Below are 14,912 nucleotides of genomic sequence, written 5' to 3' on the forward strand. Positions count from 1 at the left end.
AAATGTGATGACCATCTATCTAAAGTTACTCACAAGTCATAAATGCTATTATTAGCAGAATTACACGATCCAGTTCAAATCAACCGATTCATTGTTATGATTAGTTGTTGAATTCTTTTTTGGGGCATTTATCCTGGCCTTTAAATTCTGGTCATGCCCTCAATGTAGGCTAATTGAGTCTTGACCCCGGTGCAGGCCCGTACCAACGCACCAAGGTCACCCTGAAGCTGAATAACTTTCAGCCTGAACAAAGCAACAAAATGAACCTCTAGAAAGTGTGGCAACAATGTAGGCCTATATTTGTTTGTCAGTCTCATTAAATTATATATTATTTTCATATTATTATACAATGAAAGATACTTGGATATAAAATGCCTACATCAAGAAGAAAACATATATATATGTTGTTTTATTGATTCACTTTTTAAATAAACTGTAAAAGGTTACGTTTTCAATCTCCGTACAGAAATGTTCTCTTTTGGTAGAGTAATATAATTGCAAAGACCATTCATTTAAACAAAAGCATATTTAGTAAGCTACTGTAAATAATTAATTGACATTTAGCCTATACTGTCTTGCTATGAAGTTATTTTCCTTTATTCTCACCATTTAGTGCCGCTCTTTGTCTGCTCCTTGCTTTTGAAGTGCAGATCATTGACATTGCCCTCTGATCAGTTCGATTAGCCTAGACTAGAGGAACAATTTCCTTGGGAATTTGGGCACGTTAACGCAAATCATTTTCTGGTTTTACATTGCAAGATAGGTCGTGTTGTCAGTGATTAGATAGCCTACTAGAGACCTACTTTTCCATTGTATTATTCCCCGTAGATGCCAAATAACTATCATCTGTCTAAATGATGGATAATGCCATGTCAAATCACGCGCATGTGAGACAGCCCGGGAAATGGACTTATGCAGATTCCAGGGTGCGCGGTAAGGGTTTTCTCCAGAGCGCCGTGGCTGGGGGAGCGTCCCGTCTGCGAATTTGCGAAACCTAGGATGGTAGGGGAAGTCAGGGCAATACCGCTACCTGATTGGTTGGCGAAGCACTCCCTCATTGCCCCCTCATTGGCTGGCGAGTCTACCATCTAAAGCCAGACTCCTTGCTATAAGATGAGGGAGTGCTTCGCCAACCAATCAGGTAGCGGTATTGCCCTGCCTCCCCCTACCATCCTAGGTTTCGCAAATTCGCGTCCCGTCTCTGGCTTTGTCTACGCCCCTTTCCATCAACTAGCGGGACAAGAAAGAGAGAGGCAAGCAGCAGCATCCCACTAGTCCCCAGAGCACCTCCATCTGCCCGGCTTCATGCGGAGCTGGACGGACCAGCCGGGACCAAGCAGCAGAATGTGGAGAGCACTGTTTGCAAAACTTATTGTATTATTGATTTTTTGTACATTCCGATGTCATTCTCAAGGTAAGTTGACTTGACAAACACTTATTTGTATACAGCCTATGAATGATTCACTGTGAACCTCCATAGAGAGGTTGTGTGTTTACCCCTGTAGATTCCAACATGTTAATCATCACTTGTTGCCCTTCAAATAGACAACGTATGAGGTAGAGACAAGTGTCCCGTTAGCTATTATAGTCACAGTGCTTTATTTTAGTCAAGATGTTGTTTTCCTTCCGTGTAGATTGGTGAACAATAACCTAATTCAAGTGAACAAGCAGGTGGACTTGCATGTCTGTGCGATGCTATAGGATAATTTATTGCAATTATGCTACTTTATCTAATCGAATTGTTTTTTATAATGACAACAATTTCTTAAATTATTCTTGCAAGTTAACCAACAAACTCTTTGTCAGTCAAATTTACTGGCTAGCAAATAATTAATAATGCAACCAGTAGATATAATGGTCAATTTAACATTGTCTAAAACATTTTAATTCTTTAGAAAAATATCCTACTATAGAGTATTATTAAAGGTTGAGCACAAAGCCTTCCTCAGACAGATTTGAAGTTCTCTTGGAGAACTTTTGCCTGAGCTTTGCCGTTGCTAGGTAACAGAAGAGAGCATGTGACTTCCAGACAATCTGTGTGGACTGCAAGCTACTGGTACAAATCTTATTCAGAGGAACTCATCGGCTTGCCCAGTGCAAAGCCCACAAAGATGGGAAAATCATTTGATGTGCTCTTCAATTTAAGGACCTTTCCCCTTTAAAAAAAAATAATATTCAGATACCCTGCCTTATAGATAGAAATAGTCTTGTGTTTGTGTCTAGTATATTGGTCTAGCCCAGACCCGACTGCTCAAATTGTAATCTGCTTTCTTTTTGCTCAACCCTTAGTATGTAAGCTCCTTAGTGTGAATCAAGCAACTAATTACGCTGCAGCTGCTGCTGAAAGCAACCATTTCTACCGAAGGAACAACGGCAAAACAGTGCATGTAAACAACAAGAGGAAAGTTCCTCCAACCTCAGATGGCTGTATAGTTTTTCTTCCTTCCTCTTTATTTACCAGCTGCATATCTTAGCATTCCAAGACAATGTAGGTCTAATACAAAAGAAAACCTACATGTTGTTTTCATGAAAATGTAACATTTAAAAATGTTCTAGTGACATTTTGTTTTCATTTATCAGAAGTCTGATTGATATAGTCCCATGGAAAGGCTGATCATTTGAGGTTTGTCTTGGCCTGAATGAATCACAATTTTCAATCAACTCAGGGCTTAGTCAGCATGTGCTGTACATGTTAATAAGTAGTTAGTTAATTAATTAGTTTTCCTTTAACAATTAACAGTGATGTACCAAAACATGAGCTGTGACCTAGTAGGTTCAGATTAAGCCAACAGATGATTAAAGTTGTGGATTTCAGGATAGGTTTCAGATGCGGTTTCGCTGTCAGCAACAAAGCCCCCTGCACTTGTTGCATCTGGTACAGTTGAGTTTGCATCAAACCTAAAGACATGGCACTTGTTGATCTCCTTAGAAATGTGAGGCAGGAATGGTTGATTTAATCCAGATTTATTCAGCATGTGTTTGAGAGGAAATGACCAAAAGAGCCCTGACAGGTTAGGACAGGTTACTTTCTCTAATCCATTGAGCTTAATTTCCAAAATCCTTGAGCTTAATTTCCACTGGGTCCTCCAGGGATAGGGTTCACACATTTTTTTTTTTGCCCAGTCAAAGTTTTTCTTAAGATAATGTGGTTCAGCTTGGTGATTGTTTAATGTGTGACCACCTTTTGTGCCCATTATCCAGAGGCTTTGAGCATGTTGTAGTAGAATGCCTGCGTTGGCACAAATGGGTGATGTGACACACTTGGGGTGATTTGATGTTAATAGGTAATACACAATAAAGGAACTAGAGCTAATGGATGAGTCATCTCAGTCATGGCTAGTTGACCATCTCTTGCTTACCGGTCGATTTTAGGATAGTGGCTGTTCAAAACATGTTTTTGCTGGTTAATTGTCAGAATAAGTGTCTGTTAAAAGTTAAGTGTCTGTTAGACCTATTTTGTCAGGAACAGCTTTTATCATTGATGGTCTTGTGTAAACTGATGGGGGATGTATGGTCTTGGCCTAACATTTCCCTGCTACAGTTCCTTAAAATAATCTAATCTATTATTAGTTCAAGTTTGTAAAGATTCGGCACCACACAACAACAACACTTGTGTATTGATGTTGAAATTGGTCAAGGCTCAAAAATCCCTCGCCAGCACGTGCATGTTAAACCTCACACATGCTGTGGGCCTTTCCGGTGTAAATCCTTGAGCAACAGTAACACTGTATTAGAAATGGGAACAGAAGTTAGCACAGTTGACACAAATAAAGGACTAATCCTTTCCTTTTATACAGCACCCTCAGCCTAGGTCCCAAACTATTCTATGGTGCATAGGAAGCATATAGCTTAGGCTAATTCAATGCTCATAGTGTATTGGAGTGGCAGTTTGTCATGAGGAGCAGTGTGCACAAAAAATGATGTCACTGTATTAGTGTACTGTGACGTCTCAATTTATAATTCTTTCCTCGGTGAAATCTGAATAACATTTAGTTTCATACACTTATTAAAACACATTAATTAAAACTTAGTTAGCACTTATGAGTAAGGCTTCATTTATCACTTTATTCTCCCCTCCTTTTGTGCCTATATACCACTGCCAAACTCCCTTGGGCTTTCTCTGTTTTGGTTAGTAGCAGAAAGAGCCAAAGTCAGTTGTTTAGCAATTGACTGCATTCTGTTGCATTGATTTCCATATGAAATGGGCAGCAGCACTTCGCTCTGACAGCATGGACGGATCCAGCGCTCCATGCTGCCAGCCGTTTTCTCCACACACATTCAGAGAGTGCGAAGGGGACACACCAAAACAAGGCGGTATTGATGAAAGAGGGAGCACCTCTTTCACAGGGGCCCCCACATGATTGGAAAGAGATGTTTTGGGGTAGGGGGACAAGAGTTTTTTGGCGGGGGTGCGCAAGGGACCTCTGTTCGACGTTTGTTGTTTTAGCAGGAAGCTATACTGTATTCTGCATTCTGCTGTCCATCTCCCCAGTGGCTTTGGCGTGGTGACACTTCCAGTTATGAGGTTGCAGCCCTGCTGGCTCCTCTATTGTGCCATTGTGATTTCACAGTGGGGTCTGAGGCATTGGGAGGCTTCATTCTAATGAAAATTCCTCCGCTGCTCCTCTTTGTTTGTCAGTAGTAGGGCGTCCTTATCTTCCTCCATGGCTAGTGTGGGGTTCTCGCCTGCTGTGGGTTTAAGTTGGCTAATTAGAAAAGACATGGTTAGAGAGAGGGGGGAAAAGAAAACACCAAACTAAACAAAACCGACGAAACAAAGACACTAACGAAAAAAGTACTAGTCCTTAGACACCTCATTCTTAACAGCAGATTTGCATCATTTAAGCCTCTCTTCTTCTAACTTTTTCTTAATGGTGATTGACACAGTCAAATTGCATCTATTTTTATCTCCGTTTAAAAAACAAAAACAATTTAAGGACTTATTAGGGCTTAAGGAATAGTGAATTGGATGACTTAAACTATTTTGCTGAATGTAAGAACAGAGCAACACAAGATAGTACTGTTACAAAGTCTACTTTAGACTGCCAGTCACCTTTCGCAGAATTGATACTGTCAGGAAACACTGGCTGCATTTGAAGGTCTCAGAAGATTGGTTTCCTTTTGGCATAGGTTGTTTAAAGCTGTTAACCCTAATGTATAGCAGACAGGGATTATGAACATCTCCAATGTTGCTAGGAGGTCTCAGCAGTGCCCTTACTTTGAACTTGGGGTCCAGTCTTTTCTCTCCCCCAAATCTTTCCTTTCAATATGTTGAGTTTGTTTTGTTGATCCCCCATGAAATCGATGATGATTTGAGCTCACTGTGTCCAGTGTGTGGACAACAATTCTAGTGGGTTGAATAGTGGTCACATAAAACGTTTTCTGTTGCTTGTTATGGTTATCATGTCATATTAGGTTTAACGAAGAAATCATAGGAAGACACAATTCGCACACATCAATTTAAAGAATGTTAGTATAAACACATTTTTGTATTTGGGACTACTGTCTGTACTACTGTATTTGGGAAGGGGGTACATAGTGAAAACCAAATGTTTTGTATTGGTGTCGTTGAGCGCATTTGCTCCGCTGCTCTGATACTGTATGCACCGTTTGTCTTACCTGCCATGTTACAGATGATGCTGAAACCTCCGGGATCATTGCCTTGCAACAAAGGCTGCCTTTGAGCTGATGGGGGAGCAATTTTATCATTAGTAAACTGAGCAGGAAAAAGGCTTGCTTCCCAATTGGCTGCTGAAGGAGTTAAATATGAAGCCTATTTGGCTGGCGTAGTTTAAAAGCAGGTTGGTGGTGTCGGCTAATTAATCTGAGACGAGACCTCATGATATGAGAAGCCCTTCACAAGGCTTTTAGTGCAGTAGCATGGGCACTGACCCCACAACTCAAGTGGAAGTGATCCATCTTTAAAGAGCACATTACATAAAGGAGATGATAAACTACTGACTCTAGTATAATAAACTGTCTGCTCACACAACATTTGTCAACTGAATGGGCTGAGATTTTGCAGTCAATTTATTACATTTTATGTGTGTTTGAAGAGGAAGACAGAAGTGTTTTCCTATGCCTTCAGCGTTTTTGTCATGATTGAAGTGCTTTTTTGACCTCTTTTTATCTTTTGACCTCATTTTTTTATGAGACAGAATGCTCTGCCAAGCTTTTTTCACAAAATTGACCAGTAGTGGTATTTAAGTTGTATTGTATAGTGTTTTGTTTTCGGTCAGAATTTAGATAAAATTAAGGTGGTCCTATAGCCTACTTGTGCTGCAGCCCTGATAGGCTAGTTAGCTTATTAACGTCATTGTATTAACATGCTGCTACAGTACATTCGAATTGAATTTGAAATTGCATAGTCATTGAATGGAGTGGTTTGGGTTATCATACAGATAATTGTTACCTAGGGCTATATATTTCTGCCTGCAACTGACCACTGTTTTCCTTGTTTTGCATATCTTTATCATGTAAGATGCTCCTATTCCCGTGGAATTTGAAGTAATGTTGTAGATAACTGCAGTGGGGGAGAGCTTGTGCTCTCAGCTAATAGAAATCCACTGCACATGCTGATTGGTGATGGCACAGCTAGTTGGTGCAAAAAAAAAAAAAAAGGAAGAAAAGATTACTTACATAGTTGCTTTGAGTCATAAGTATGCTGTATGCGGGGATATCCCCCCTTTAACCATTGATTCATTTCTTTGATGTGGAAATTAGTCATGAATTGGTGGAGGCAGATATTCTATATATTGTGTAATTGTACTGGAGGAATGGCAGTAGTTAGGGTCAGGGTTAATGGATTGTTTAAAAAAAACATTGTTGATGTTTCTATTTGTGTTACTGAGCCTTTAATGAAGACTATAGTGTGTTTTGTTATTCTGTCAATGTCTTCTGTTTGTTTTGAATCTGAGGTGTTGATTAAATTTCAAACCTTTTCTCTGCAGCACATATTTGACCAAGCAGGGAGTGTGTTTAAAGGTAGTCGATAAGACACTGTCGACCACCAACCCCAGACATGCACCACCAACCACCAGCACCTTACATCTCCCTCAGAGAAGAATTTGGGTTTGGGGGTTGCGGTACCACCCGGTACCACTATTTATCCCAATTACATTTCTGACAAGGAACAGCATGCACCATAAATCAGGTTGTCAGAGGGAGACAATCAGAATTGCGCATTCCAATTCGGACAGGCCTGACGGAGGGCTCTGCCACTGAACTATGCTGCCTCCGTCGATATCTCCTGGAAAACGTCAGTGAAGGTGGAGTGGTGGTACGTTATCTCCTCAGATGCCACTCAGTGAGAACATCAAAAGGAGGCTTGGGATGAGTGGGTTAGAGTTGTGTAACTGTCTGGAGGATGGCTGGCACGCTCATCTCCGAGGCTTGTCAATGCCGTTAACAGCATGCTTCATCAATCGAGACATCCCCAAACACACTCAGGACTATAAAGATGTTTTGATAAGAATCACAAAGCTCCTTCAGTTTTCTTTTACATGGACAGTAGAGAGGGAAGGTTTATATGTGCATATTTCCATATTTCCTACCTATGTTATGAATATGCATTGTAATAATCAACTACCTGGGGTAATGGTGGCCTCCTTGAGTAGTGGTGGTCTAGGCGATAGTGAGTTGGACTAGTTATCAGAAAGTCATGAGCTCAAACCCACCTGGGAACACCACCACTAGTGTGCCCTTGAGTAAGGCACTGAGCCCAAAGTTACTTCAGGGAGACTGTCCCTACCTCTAATTGTAAGTCGCTTTGGATAAAAGTGTCTGCTCAATGGTAAAAATGTCAATGTAACTGATTTGAGAATGGATAATAATGCACTAGAGGTATAACAGGGTTAGGGAATATCAAAATAACATCTGATCGTTTCAGGATACAGGGTTAAGGGAACAATATTGACATTGTCATGTGTATGTGTCTTGTATTCAGGATGTGAGGTGGGACAGTTCCGCTGTGGGACAGGTCGGTGTATTCCTGAAGAATGGCACTGTGATGGAACGTCCGACTGTGTGGATAACTCCGATGAGAACGACTGCCGTGAGTATCCTATCATGTCACATTGGAGCTCATTATGTCCCGCTCTCCTGCCTTTTTAATTGTGTTGAGAGTGGCAATAGTGTCCTGTCTCCAAGAATTGTGCGTCACTGATCTTCTTACACATTTTATTCCCTGATAATTGCCTTAGTAGTGATGCTGTGATTTCACCATCATCCACTCCCTGACTGTTGCCAATAGTGTGGAGATTAATCAGGGATCTTCTGTGTGTGTCCTCAGCTCATGTAACGTGTGACGAAAGTCATTTCCAGTGTTTGAGTGACGGCGAATGTATCCCAGATGTCTGGGTGTGTGACGATGAGGAGGATTGTGAGGATGGCTCAGACGAGAGGCACCACTGTCGTAAGTTCTCCCCAAAACTCCCCCTGCACTGTACACAAAACAGGAAAACAACACACTAATACAGCATGTAGCATACAGTATTAGGAATGAATGCATGACATTTCAATCACAGTCTGTTTGAACCGATGCCGTCCAAAAGGCGAAGCCTCTTCCGTAGTTTCAGGGCCAAAACTCAGACACTAACCAACAGATACTTCCCCCAGGCGATCAGGCTCATGAACAGGCCCACTGTAGACAATTGACTGTCATCCCCAAGCACACCCCATGCATATGGACTACCTTAACCTTAAGCTCACAGCCACTTTACTACTTGAACTATCCTGTATTATTTGTCACTTACATCCTGTACTATTGTCACTTTTTTATCTGGAATTATGCCTATTGCCTTATTGCCTTGTGCTGCAATGTCAGGAACCGAAGACTAAGAATGTTACTCTCTTACACTTGTGTAATGTGATGTAACAATTGAACTTGAAACTTGAAACTTTCACAAATTGTTTTACATTAACACAAAGCCAATGACAAAAGACAGTGGGGTAAAGAAATCCCTTGCACTTGTGACTCAATTTCTTGTTAATCTCTCGATCCAGCTGGTAGGACGTGCACCAGTGGGCAGTTCAGTTGCACAAACGGGGCCTGCATCCCAGGGGAGTACAGGTGTGACCGACTGCCCGACTGCTTCGATGGGGCTGACGAGACAGACTGCCGTAAGTCCCCCCACTCCCCTGTGTGGCTTACCTTCTCTGCCTCAGGCTCCTGTGGCATTTTAATCAATTTGTTCAGATTAAGAGGCTCGTTGACTGACAGAATGGCCACAATATGCTTCTTGTTGTCAGAGGTTGATTGCGGATTCCTCTGTGGATTAGTCAAGCTGAAGTTCAGCTGCTATTCCATTATTGTGCCGACATGTTGGACTCACAGCACTGCACACTTTGGTAATCTCACAATGGCCGAAAGAATGCTTAGTCTGTTGGTGGTGCTAATAGGGAAGTTTAGTCCTTTATTCCACCATGGAATGTTTTCAATGTTTGTGATGCTACTAGAATATTCTGTTCTGTGTTAGTTCAATAGGCCCTCTCTAAGAGGTGACTTGCCGCCATGACTTCATGGCGGAGCAGCCAAGGGTGTATTTTACATGCAACAAAGTGGTTCAAAGACTTTCTGTCCTTACGATTAATGAGATTAAAAGTGGGTTAGACCTGCTGATGTGGCCGCTAAGATAATGATTTGGAGAGAACAGACTGTAACTGCAAACTAGAGCATACTGTACTTGAGCAACTGCGAAGTTGAACTAGGCCAATATATTTTGAAATTATTCAACATCTATATTTTGTGTGATAACGGAATAGATGTTTTCCTTATACACATAGATAGATGAAAAGTTACATTCATATGTCTTGTGGTTTGTTGTTATGTGACCGTAAGTGTTGATTGGTTAATATGACCCTCTTATGCTGTCTCCCTCTCAGACTACCCTGAGTGCACAGAGCAGAGGTGTTCAAATGGAGCCTGTTACAACCGCACCCAACGCTGTGACCAGGTGTTGGACTGCCGGGATGGCTCTGACGAGGCCAACTGCAGTAAGTGTCCAGTAAACTCTGAACAAGTTCAGAACAAGTGGAATAGGTGAGGAACTGACACTGTCACTGAAGTGTTGTTGTGTTTGTCTTTAGCACAACACTGCAGCACCGGCCTGTTCCAATGTGGTAATGGAGAATGTATCCCACAACGCTACGTCTGTGACCATGACGATGACTGCGGAGACAGGAGTGACGAACAGAACTGCAGTGAGTACCTCTCCCCTCCTCCCACCACCCCACCCCCCCTCCTCCTCCTCCTCCTCCTCCTCCTCTTTATCTTCCACCCATAGACTGTGGCTCTTATCTGAACTCTTCACCTAAGATAGCTGTTACCCTAACTTGGACTTGCTATGACCTTTTTCTCTGTCCTCCCTGTAGCCTACCCCACGTGCAGAGGGAGCTACTTCACTTGCCCCAGCGGCCGCTGCATTCACCAAGTCTGGCTTTGTGACGGAGAGGACGACTGTGAAGACAATGCAGACGAGAAAGGCTGTGGTAGGGATGCTACTGAGGAAAACCCCTCCTCCCTAATACAATTCTCAGTGCACAAATCTCAAAACTTGGCCTTCAAATCCTGAAAAGACTAACATTAAGCTGGTGAAGAAGAGAGAAGTAGAGTTCAACGAGTGAGAAATGCTTGTGTGTGTGTGTGTGTGAACCGGGTTCAACGCCAGTCTCCATGGTTCGTATGGGCTAGCAAGGCGCTATGCTAGTGCTCCTTTAAGTGAGTCTTATTCAAATGCCTCATTGTGGCCCACGATCGTTGAACCCTCTAAAGAGCTTTAGAATTCCTCCACGCTGCTGTGAAGAGTGTGTGTTTTTAGAGGATGGGCTGCAGGAGCCCTCAGAGCCCCCATGTGACCCTCTCAAAGCTTGGCCCCCCCTCTGTGATTTAAAGTGACAGTGTTTTACCCAGACAATGAAGTCTGAGTCACAGTGAGTCCTTGAGTTCATCTGGGCATTCCTGTGACGATAAGGCTGCCTGTTCTGAATGCATACCGTACACATTGTGTCTCTTTTGTCAAACCCACGATTGTGAGGTGTCAACTTACGGTGCTGGTCCCCCCTGTTTTTTGCTTTCCTTTCTCTGGTGTGAGGCAAGGCAGTGAGGATGGTTTTGTTTTCTGTGTAGATGCTGTACCACGTGAGTGCTACCCAGGAGAATGGCCCTGTCCATCTTCAGGGCTGTGTATCCCAATGGATCAGCTGTGCGATGGGACGGCCCACTGCCCAGAGGGCAGGGATGAGACCAACACCACTGCTGGACGCAACTGCAGTCAGTACCTATATGCCTCTCTACAGTACAGTACCTCTACAGTACATACCCATATGCACGCATGCATATATGTATACCTTTTTATTGCAGAGACAGTAATGTAAAGAAAAATCATTTCACCCTTTCTTTTTTTTCTTTTTGGCTTACCTGTATTTTGAGCATGGTCGTTGGGAGTTCATGTGTGTCTATGCCTGGCAGGTATCTGGAGGTGTGCCTCTCTGAGCTGTGAGCATCGCTGTCACATGTCCCCCGAGGGAGGAACCTGCTCGTGTCCCTCTGGATATATCATCAACAACAACGACAGCCGCTCTTGTATCGGTAAATACTGTACACTCACTCTCTGATTTACACAGCTTTAGGTCATTTATGATACTGTGAGGGGGAAAATGATATATGGACTGTGATATGTTGACCCATGTTGTTCTAATATCCACTATGATTCTTCTCTGATTTCCTGGGTGAAGACTTTGACGACTGTCAGATGTGGGGCATCTGCGACCAGCTGTGTGAGGACAGGATCGGCACCCATCGCTGCAGCTGCCGAGAGGGCTATGTCCTGGAGCAGCACAGACACTGCAGAGTTAACACGTCATGTAAGTGGCCTATGGTCTCTGTGGTTCTCTGAGTCTTACTTAAGCACATCAGCCACTCACCCTCCTCCAGGCAGACCCCCCCCCCCCCCCCCCCCCCCCCATCCCTCCCCAGCCCAGTCTCCTGTCTGCCAAGCCCTGTCCTGCTGAACGCCTGCTCTGCTTTCTGGTGCATTGTTGCGCACTGAATGTTGTTTCAGCCAGTCGTTTACTTATGTGGAACAGAGAATGGATGTCGACCAAGAGACAGACCTCTCTGCCTTTGAGCATGAGGCCAGCAGCAAGGAGGGAGTGTGTTAGTAAAACAGAGTAAATCATCTCGGCAATACTGGTTTTGATGTCGAAAAAGAAATAGGATGGATTATATTCAAATAAAAAGGATAGGCCTAATAGATAGATTTGGATTTAAAATGAATAGAAATTAGTGCATTACTGCAGGTAGTCAGGCAGGCATCAAAACTGCCTGACTTTATGTATTTTCTTTTCTCCACTGTCATGACTGAGTAGATTATGTACAAGCGATTTTGTTTAATCACTGTATACAATAAAAAAAAGAGAGAAATTATATTTGTATTAAATGCGTTGATAGTTAAACCAGAGACAAAATCTCAATGTTGTCTTACTGAATGTCTTGCCCTTGGCTACAGCTGCAGTACCGTCCCTCGTCTTCTCCAATGGCAGAGACCTGCTGATAGGGGACATCCATGGGCACAGCCAACGTACACTGGTCCACTCCCAGAACAGAGGAGTGGCTGTGGGGGTGGACTACCACTACCTTCTTAACCGCATCTTCTGGACCGATACTATTCAGAACAAGGTAACAAGAGGCATTTTCATCCATGCAATCCCCAACTCCAATGCATTCCTGTACCCCTGTGAAGGCACCAGGGCTGCATAGTACCCCCTGTGTATCTCCTAGGTACTACTGTATATACCCTAGTTACAGTCTCCACAGGATAGACCTATTAGGCTTATAGGCTTATTGTTTGAGGAAATGCTTGAGTTGTACAGGAACTTGCCTCGCCGAGGGGAATTCTTTGACAGATCCTTTATGATACGGTCACTGTTAATACTGTAATAATGGGGGAGCTTGTTGGCTTCCAAACTGCTGGGTCATTATAATAAGGGGAAGCAGATCTGGAATGGAATCCACGTTTTCTAATCTTTTGAAAATTGTGTCTGATATACTGGTATGATGTTCACATACCAACCGTGCAATTTTTGCAACCCGATCGTGTTCAAAGTAACGGTGCAGTATTTGTTTTCAGCGAGTCCACCCTGTTAGCTATATGCATTCTTTGGCCAGCTCAAAGGGCTTTGTTCAGTCAGTCTCTTGGCTTCTCCGTGGTTTGAACCCCAGCCATGGGACTGAAAAGCGGGGACATACCAGGAGCAGGGGTATCTGTGCAGATCAGCCACCTTCATGGCGGGATGTCAAGGGATTTGAAGTGGGGGGGACCACAAACAGGGCATGTGAATGGACCAGAGAGGTTAAACTACCAGGCTACTTCCACATCTTCAGTTTCTCTTTAAACAGGTCATCTGAAAATCCTGCTTTTTAGACGTCTGGATCTCATTTCAAAAGGGCCTGAGCTGTAAAGAGCAGTATGCCCTCCCTGGATATACGGTGCCAAAGTTTCAAGCCTGAGAAACTAGTGCCATCTTGGAATCAGTCGACAGGGTAGCAGTTTCAGGAGACTACCGGACTGGCTCTACCAAAATGTAACTACTAGACAGACAAGATGGAAGTCAGACAAGATGGAAGTCAGACAAGATGGAAGTCAGACAAGCCGCAAGCAAAGCTCAGTCTTGATAATAGTCCTTTACTTAAGGCAGAGGTTGGAATAATGGGCAGTTTGGTGACATACACCTTATTCCTGTATTTTAGTCTTTGTGTCTCTGTGTACTGTATTTCTGGATGCTTAAAGACCAAAGAGCTAATCTCTTGACAACAATGCTTTCTTTTGTGGGCAGGTGTTTTCTGTGGATATGGATGGTTCCAACATGCAGGTGGTTTTAAATGTATCAGTTGACTATCCTGAGAACCTAGCTGTGGACTGGGTGAACAATAAACTGTATGTGGTGGAGGCCAGCGTCAACCGAATTGACATGGTGGACTTTGACGGAAATAACCGGGTGACACTGATTGCAGAGAATTTGGGAAACCCAAGAGGACTTGCTGTGGATCCTACTGTGGGGTAAGTACGGGGGGGGGTCTCCGTCGTCCTTCATCCCTCCATCCCTCTATCCCTCTATGTGTCGTGCTTCATCGGTGGGCAATAATGAGTGTGTTAGATTAGTAGATTGTCCCGGAGGGGGGGATTAGTGAGCCGTAATGAACGTGATGACCCTCATTGTAATCCAATATAGGACAGTTCAGGCGGGGAGATGGGGCCAGGTGGGTACAGGCACATTGGGATGTGATAAAGAATGTACACAGTTGCTCTCCCTTGATGGGATTTTAAGTGAGCCACCTGTAATCTGATGGGCTCAAAGGCAGTGGTGGACGTGTACTTCAAATTCAATTCAATCCTCTCGTCTTGATACATTAAAGGGGAAAAAGATACGAAAAGGAAGAACGAATGTCCATTCTCCTCTAGATTTTTTTTTGGGGATTTTTTTTTTTTTATCAACTTTTGTTGAGATGCAATATTGCTAATGTTATGGCTACATTGCTGCTATTGAGTCCATTACAGTATACATGTAGCCATGGTGTTAGCTAAACATAACCAAACTAACGAACCAAACTAACTGACGGTCAACATTTATTTTTCCCTCAGGTTCATGTTCTTCTCGGATTGGAACTCTCTGAATGGGGAACCAGGACTGGAGCGAGCCTACATGGATGGCACCAACCGCTATGGCATCATCCGGACCAAACTGGGCTGGCCAGCCGGGATCACACTGGACATTGAAGCCAAGCGGGTGTACTGGGTTGATAGTCGCTTTGACTACATTGAAACCACAACATATGACGGTCTTCATAGGTAAACATAAGAGCTATATAAACTATTGTTATTATTTGGGCTAATTATTGTTGGGCTAATTTGACA

The 14,912-nt window shown here is 43.2% G+C and overlaps 1 protein-coding gene across 1 annotated transcript in view; it reads left to right on the top strand.

Annotated features, from left to right (window-relative positions):
* Positions 1–1,305: 1,305 nt before the first annotated feature.
* The window catches only part of lrp2a (low density lipoprotein receptor-related protein 2a), a gene marked incomplete at both ends in the record, with an annotated part of 52,448 nt that continues 38,841 nt past the window's right edge, over positions 1,306–14,912 (top strand). The window contains 13 exons of the mRNA XM_080537269.1: positions 1,306–1,414; positions 7,946–8,053; positions 8,291–8,413; positions 9,004–9,120; positions 9,883–9,993; positions 10,087–10,200; positions 10,372–10,488; positions 11,126–11,269; positions 11,468–11,587; positions 11,734–11,862; positions 12,507–12,676; positions 13,834–14,057; positions 14,640–14,846. Coding sequence (XP_080393395.1) covers positions 1,306–1,414; positions 7,946–8,053; positions 8,291–8,413; positions 9,004–9,120; positions 9,883–9,993; positions 10,087–10,200; positions 10,372–10,488; positions 11,126–11,269; positions 11,468–11,587; positions 11,734–11,862; positions 12,507–12,676; positions 13,834–14,057; positions 14,640–14,846 — 1,793 coding nt within the window. The remainder of the gene's footprint in view (positions 1,415–7,945; positions 8,054–8,290; positions 8,414–9,003; positions 9,121–9,882; positions 9,994–10,086; positions 10,201–10,371; positions 10,489–11,125; positions 11,270–11,467; positions 11,588–11,733; positions 11,863–12,506; positions 12,677–13,833; positions 14,058–14,639; positions 14,847–14,912) is intronic.

This window comes from Nansenia antarctica, assembly GCF_963989245.1.
Source record: "Nansenia antarctica genome assembly, chromosome: 7".
Taxonomy (NCBI): Eukaryota; Metazoa; Chordata; class Actinopteri; order Argentiniformes; family Microstomatidae; genus Nansenia; species Nansenia antarctica.